Source organism: Belonocnema kinseyi, chromosome 3 (assembly GCF_010883055.1).
Source record: "Belonocnema kinseyi isolate 2016_QV_RU_SX_M_011 chromosome 3, B_treatae_v1, whole genome shotgun sequence".
Lineage (NCBI taxonomy): Eukaryota > Metazoa > Arthropoda > Insecta > Hymenoptera > Cynipidae > Belonocnema > Belonocnema kinseyi.
Window position 1 is genome coordinate 137,728,487 of NC_046659.1, and position 7,928 is coordinate 137,736,414.

The window sequence follows — 7,928 nt, forward strand, 5'->3', positions numbered from 1 at the left end:
TTGCTGATTTTGAAATAAAAATTAAAAAATGAAATTACAATTAGCATTGAGTCAAGAAAATATTTGTACAGATATGGATGATCCAGTATGTGTTTGCAACAAGAAAAACATTTCTTGGATCAAGGAGGCTTTGTATCGTCTGTATGCGTACTGATATTGTTATGTTATATTCTTAATTTTTAAAAATTCTTGCTCCCATTTGTGAAATCTTACAAAAAAAAAGACCGAAACTGAAATACTAAAATAAAAATGCGAAAATGATTAGAGTCGTTCGGACACAGGATTAGAAAATTGACATTTTTTAAAATTAGTAAAATGTCTTATTTTCCCAAGACTTAAAGAAAATTTTTGCATGTACAGCTTTTGCTAGTAAACAGTAATCGAAATTTTAAACTTTAAAAATGTTGTCCACAGTGCTATGAAAAACAGTAACAATGTCGAAAATGAAATTTCTGAAGATATTGCGTCCAGTTTTTTGTCAAATTCATGCTTAAGAAAATATTTCAAATTCCTCTTTAGCAAATATTACCAAGTTAGGATTTTCTGGAACTAATACCGGAGTTTATGAATTTTAAGAATATACTCATTGAGAATATATAATATATTTTTTAGGAGACTTGTCAAATATGTAAATAATAAAAAAATTTTTAAACAATTTTCTACTATAAACTGTCATTAATTCCAAAAAACAGTAACTTTTCAAGAATTATAGCAAAAAAATATGCTTTCAATGAAAACAAAATTGTTTCAATATTGGCCGCAACTTGTGTCGTTTTTCATCAAATCAATTTCTTTACTTTCAATCTTCGTTTTTATAACATGAAACAAAAATACGAATCCTTGCATTATGCGATACGAATCAAATTTGTAGGTATAATTCAGGCGAAGAATTTTTTAAAATAAAATGTTATCATTAGCTTGTCTAATTTTTATCAAAAATATAATATTTCATTTGTAATATATATTAATAACAAGAGTTTAAAACAAAACGTTTTAATTTTCTTTCGGCTGAACAGCTTTTGTCTTCTTATTTTTTGGTTACTGTTTTCGCTTTTCCAAAAGATTTTAGTTTTTTATTCTTAATATTATTTTTAGGATTAAAAGGATAATCTAATCGTCCTATCAAAAAATTAGTAATTACAAATTTAAAGATCCTTTTTTAAACTAACATTCTTAGTCTATTAATTGCTGTTCGTACCTTGCGTCTTTTAAAAAAATTTATTTTTTATTTTTAATGTTATTTCTTATGATTTAAAGTTCTACGCATCCTATAAAAAGATATTCATCACAAATTCGTGCACAATTTTGGTCCACCTATCTTCTTTTATCTTGCATAATTTGACCGCAAAATAGAATATTTCACTTTTTCTTATTTTCGCCATGATAAAAATTTGAATTTTCGATTTAAAAAAAAATCAAGAAGTTATGATCTATAATCCATATAGATACAAATGCACTGAAAAATTTTAAACACTCTATATATTTTAGAGAAATCGAAGAGAATTTAGAAGCTTTTCTGAAAATGCAAAAAAAAAAATTGATGAAATTCATATCAATTCAAGTTCATTAGAAAGTGATTCGAGTGAATAGAACAATAATCTGAAGATATAGAAACATTTGATAGGATTCAGATAAATAGGAATCATTAGAATTAATAAATAAGAATACGATTAAATTTCCAAATATTAAAAGTGAATTTAAAAGGATTCAACTTCCGCATACTTAAACTCCCCTAAATGCACGTATTTGAATTTTTTACATCCTATCACGTTCCCTGTACGCGCTGTATGATCACGCACGCGTCAGTGGCTGACAAATAAAAAAATATGTCTGAAGGGCGGGAAGCGCTCGGTGGTTCAAATTGAGTATTTTAGCATGCCGTCATGGAAATGGATACCCATTTGTCAATGGAATAATCTAAACATAAATATACAAATGGTATTATTTTTTAAGTGTAGAACGTATTTTCTCAGTCATATTCCATTTTTTTGCCGATTGAGAACCTCCCGGTGTCACGGCATTCAATCAAATTTTCTAAATTTGAGGTAAGAGTACCCAATCTGATAAAGTAACCTGAAATGTTTGATATGTAATTTTATTTCGTGACACTGAGAAAATCTATATAATTAGTCCTGTACGTTTGAATTCCGTTCACATAAGTGTAAGTCTACTTCACCTTAAAAAAATGGAACATCGAAAAAGCCAAATTAAATGAAACGGTGAACATTATTTACTTTTGCTATTCAGCAACCTAATATTCCATTTATTTCATTTTTTTAGGTTATAATATTTTTGTTAGTACTATACAATAAGGAAATTATACAAAAGTTTCCCGGATTTGTTGTTTATGTTTTGTATAGATTTATCGGTATACAATTAAGGAGTATGAACAGCCGGGTCAAGTTGAGCTCCCAAAATTTTCATATCACGCGTTCTGTATACAATGAAGCTTACGCCAGCCAAAGTAATCTTTTGGGGCTTGACACGATTGCTGTTTTCCGGATCTTGGTGCAAATTGATAGGCCATAGGTGAATTCCTTGCACTTTTCCTTTTTGGAGATCTTCTGTTACCAAAAACTTGTACTTCGAAAAAATTATGAACCATGTTGATTCAGTAGGTTCTAAAGATTTGTGATCACCTTGAAAAGAAAAGAAAGATTTGTGAATTAAAAAAAAATCCATTCTAAAATTGAGAAGTCAACAATTCTATAAATTGAAGTACTAAAAATTAAACAATTTTATTTTGAAATGATTGAAGAGCTCAAAATTAAAAAAAAACAGAACAGCTTTTATCAATCACTTATTTTGAATAAAATGTTTCTGAAAGGAACGAATAATCGGAAGATTTAACTGTTAAAACTTTTAAAATTTGCAAGGATAAATATGTTTAACCTGAAACTATTTAAATTGTACAATTCAAATTTAGAATCATTTGAAAGCAAAGAATGAGACAGTAATGGGAAAAGCATGAACATCACAAAGATAGACGTTTTATTTAAAATTAATTCTAAATACGGTGTTTATTTATCTTGTAAACATGAATTATGTGTATTTGTCAAGTGAATAGTCACAAATATTATCAAACTAATTTTATTTTGTTTAAACTAAATCTTTTACTAGTCAGTATTTTCTTATCGCAACTAAAATCAATCTGAAAAATCATTACCCATAACTGTCAACATTAAATAATTGCTTCTTTAATTATTTGCCCAATATCTTCAAAAATATTTATTACTCTTCACATTCGTTTATTGTGTTATTATAAACAGAATATAATAATTTTTTTCGTTTTTCAAGGGCGAAAATTGTCTAAAATAAAAAGTTAAAACTAATTAAAAACTCTTTACTTATCACACAAAACTGACTAGTGGTGAAAAAACCAGTTTTCAGCAGTATTTGAAAAATATATACATTGGAATATAGGGTGATGTAATGCATTTTTAAAAAAAGTGTAACATAAGTGTCAAAAATGATTTTCCCGGAAATCCGTTGGCTATTTTTTTTAAAAAGTGACAACGTACATTTTGGTACAGTCTAAGTTAAAAAATCTCCATCCTTTGTTAAAAAATTTGATTTTTTCGTAAAAAACGATATTTTTCAATTTAAAAAAATAGCGACGTGATGTGAAATGCTTCCTAAATTCGGTTGTAATATAGGCTTAAGGTTTTTATTCTGTAATAAATAGTAATATTACAATAATATAATTTCAATTTGCACATATACTGAATGAAATCAAATGTTATACGTTCGTGGAATGTTGACGAAACAAATAAATAATTTCGTTAAGAACAGTAAGTATGCGAATATAAAAACTAATAAACTATCAAATAACGTCAGTTGAGTTGTCAGCATCACTGCACCAACAATAGTTCACATCCCGCCATAAAGAATGCTTTACATCCCCCCACTCATATTTTTTATTCAAAAAGACGCCACATAAGCAAAATGTAAGTAAATCACTGAATCTCTTCAGATTATAAAAGCCACCAACTAAACCAACATTATACATATAGTTGCCTTGTCTGGTATAAAAACTTGAACAGCTGTGACCTTCAAATGCGTTACTTCACGGTCAACATGACTCCACGGTTCACATCACTTTACGGTTCAGATCACTTTACGGTTCACATCACTCCACGGTTCACATCACTCCACTTAACCCTAGTATTTTTCATTTTTTGGAATTATAATCAAAAGTTATTAGTTTGACATTCCTCCTTGAATATTCCTTATAGAAAGTGACTGATAATCCAGTGGGTGCAAAATTCGCTGATGTCTTAACGACATCGTTACGATATCTTCACGACAATTTTATGACATTTCATGTCCCTGTCGTTGCGGTGTCTTGACGATATTGTAAAAACGTTGTATGATCTGATGATTTCTTCACGATATCGTAGACACCGTAACGATACGGACATAGGATGGCGTAAAATTGTCGTAAAAATGTCGTAACGATGTCGTAAATACATCAGAGAATTTTTTTCCCACTGGGTTATCCGTCACTTTTTATAAGGAATGTATAAGCAGGAATTTCAAACTAATAACTTTTGATTAGAATGCGAAAAAATGCAAAATACTAGGGTTAAGTGGAATGATGTTAACCGCAGAGTGATGTGAACCGTGGAGTGATGTAAACCGTGAGGTAATGCGAACCACGCTAATTTGTCCTATTAAAATCCGAAATCCGCGTAGAAATAGTAGTTCCATTTGTTTCATTTGTGCTTATCAAAATAAAAAAAGTCAGGTCCAACATTAACTTACAATCCGGGTTGGGTGCTCGAACTGCAAAAAGTCGTCCGGTTAGCTTAAAATATCCCACAGCTTCCCATCGTCTTAAATAAATAACACGGATGTAAAAATTGTTATCCCTATAATAGACGGAAGTTGGAACACGGTTTCCTAAGAAGTGTGCTTTCAACACGTATTTGCGAGTAGAATCTAACCACAATTTGATGTTAGTATCATGGCCAGTTCTATCGTGATATATGATTGTCTCATGTGCTTGTCCTCTAGTTTCTGGGCAATCTACTGGCTCAAAATTTCGTTTTCGCTTAAGCCTTGATGAAATTGTCCCCTCTTTTCCAGAAGCATTTAATTCTGTAAAAAGAAAAAATCGTCACTTTAAAACTAAAAAAAAAATACTAAAATGAAACATTTAAAAATTCTAAATTAGAACACTGAAAATGAAACAATTTCACAATGAAGCCTACACACCGCTCTAATGGTCGTAATTTTTAGTTTTTAGAAATGTTTTGCTAGTTACTGTTAGTAAAATTAGGCAGTGTGTCCGAGAACTTCATTTTCAAAATGTACTGATTTTTCTTTGACTAATTTTCCACTTTTCTTGATCTCTACTATGTAAATATCTGTACTTTAATATTGCAATACTTTTAACATAGTATCTTTTATGGGCGTAATAAAACAGTATTTAAAATACAAATTTAAAATGTTTTAATTTACGAATTTAATTTTAAAAAGTCTTTTATAGAAGATTTTTTTCAAGAAAATACTTCAATTTTCAACAAAAAGAGAATTTTCCAATAAAAAGGATCAAACTTAAAAAATTGAAACCTTACATTTTAAGTTGAAAAATTATTTTTCAAACAAAAAATAAGGATTTTCCCCTTAAAAGTAAATTTTTCAAACGCAGGCATAACCCTGCAATCATAGAAATAAATTTTTTACAAGATGCTTTAACTTATACCTTATTTGTTGAATATCCAAGTAAATATATAAATTTGAAGTGTGCAAAAAAATTGAAGCCGATTCCGAACCGACGATGAAAAAAACAACGTTCAAAATTACATACCATTAAAATAATGTGTATATTAAAATTTGATTAATTTTCAATGGAATATTTAGAAAATCTAACAATTTTCAATTGTAGCTCTTTAACATTCTAGAAATTTGAAATCTTTAGAATTTTAGTCATATAGTCCACTTCGGACTTCGGTCCCATAGAGTTGAGAGCCATCAGCAAGCAATTTTCTGGAATAAATCCCCGCTCGTGTTTACTCATGTAAACCCAAGCTGGGACAATTTTCCAGCCTGATTGCTTTCTAATGGCCTCTTTACGACCTCGCCTAACCTTGTGAGTCTTAGACTCAATGGGAGAAAGGGCGAGAGAAGCCATAAAGGCCACCTGGTCGGCAGCTGCATGGGAAGGATTCCCCGTTCCATGGCTAGCCTGGCCAGCGTGACCGTGACTCATTAACCTTAGTGCCTTCTCTCTCTCACTCCTATACACTCTTAAGAAAAGTCGGCAGCGGCTGCCAACTTAAGCACGTAATGCATAACCATTTTTTAAATTAAAATAAATCGACACTTTTGTGATTTCCCGGGAGAGGGACGGGTAAAGCAGATTAACCATAGTTTATAACTTTTAATAATAATTTTAGCCGGGTTAATTGTATTTTATTATTTATCCGTCATTTTATGTTTATTCGAACCTTGTTTAATTTAAGTTGATTTTCATGTTTCATTTTCGTTTTGCTTCTCTTTTATTTCAATCTATGTTTCATACTTTATTCTAATGTCTCTTATGTCTTCGATCTATGCTTAATTTAAGTTTCGTTTCATTTTATTCAAGTTCCATTTTTATTTTTACTTCGATCTATGTTGGATTTAAGTTCCCTTTTCATCCTATGTTTAATTGAGTCTCTGTGCAATTTTAGTTTCTTTTTCTTTAATTTTCACGTCATTTTTCTTATTTTACATTTATGCTATATTATACGCCAACCTCACGTCGCTTTATTATTATTGTTTTTTTTTATATGACACTTCTGTTTTATTTTGACCAAAAGTTACCAAATTTGCGAAACAGCAGCATTTTCGGAACGCTAACGTGCGTTTCAAAAGTTGCCGCCTAAGCACGGCCAGGCTAGAGAGAAGGGGAAGCCAAGGGGTCAGAAACGCCCCTCCACCTTTCTCGAGATTCGCCGAGAGCTCCGCGCCAACCGACGGCCGGCAGCCTCTCGGACCCGCTGCTTAAAAGACGGGTGCATCGACCCGAAAGACACTCTCCCTCCGAGCATTCCGCTCAGAAAATCTCACTGGACCCACCATCCTAATATAACGTCACGATGTCAGTGATCCCAGATCTGAAACGAGACGTAGTCCAATACTATGACACGTCTATGTCCGTGTGAATATGGTAGGAGACGATATAAATGCCTGGGTTGCGCGCGCAACCCATTTCTCCTCTTTTGAATTTGAAAACTCAAAGGTGCATGAGCGCATGACGCAAACATTCTGTGCGCGTTTGAAGAGGGGCTTACAAATCTTTATTTTTAGTAAAATAAAATACGAAGAAGATTTAATTTGAAAGTTTTATTTCAAATTTGGAAAATTATGACATATTTAATAGGGTAACTGAACCAATTACCAAGGGGGGCCCAATTGCCTGAGGTTAAACATAAATGTTTTTCTATTTTAGGTTAGGTTTTGCTTTTATTATTACAAAAATTAGATGTATAAAATTTTAAGTTACAAGATTTCAAGTATTTCTGCGACAAATGGTTCCCCTTCTGTAATTCGTTCAGTTATCCTATTAAATATGTCATAATTTTCCATTTCTGGAAGAAGCCTTTCTCGTAAAATCTTTTTCGTAATTCATGTTGTTATAAATAAACAATTCTAAGACCCTCTTCGCACCCGCAGATTTATTTAATATCCACCCTATTTAATAGACTTATGACGAATGCAAGATCAATATAAATCTCCGTCGGTTATGCAAAAACTTTAAGAGTCGTTAGACTCAGTGATCCCAGATCTGAAACGAGACGTGGTCCAATACTATGACACGTCTATGTCCGTGTGAATAGGGTAGGAGACGATATAAATGCCTGGGTTGTGCGCGCAACCCATTTCTCCTCTTCTGAATTTGAAAACTCGAAGGTGCACGATTGCCGGTCGGAACACTTCGG

The 7,928-nt window shown here is 31.6% G+C and overlaps 1 protein-coding gene across 1 annotated transcript in view; it reads right to left on the reverse strand.

Moving 5' to 3' along the window:
• Nucleotides 1-2,353: 2,353 nt before the first annotated feature.
• LOC117170300 overlaps nucleotides 2,354-7,928 on the reverse strand; it is an 8,856-nt gene continuing 3,281 nt past the window's right edge. The window contains exons 2-3 of the mRNA XM_033356976.1: nucleotides 4,765-5,100; nucleotides 2,354-2,639 (exon numbers count right to left, since the gene is read on the reverse strand). Coding sequence (XP_033212867.1) covers nucleotides 2,377-2,639; nucleotides 4,765-5,100 — 599 coding nt within the window. The 3' untranslated portion in view covers nucleotides 2,354-2,376. The remainder of the gene's footprint in view (nucleotides 2,640-4,764; nucleotides 5,101-7,928) is intronic.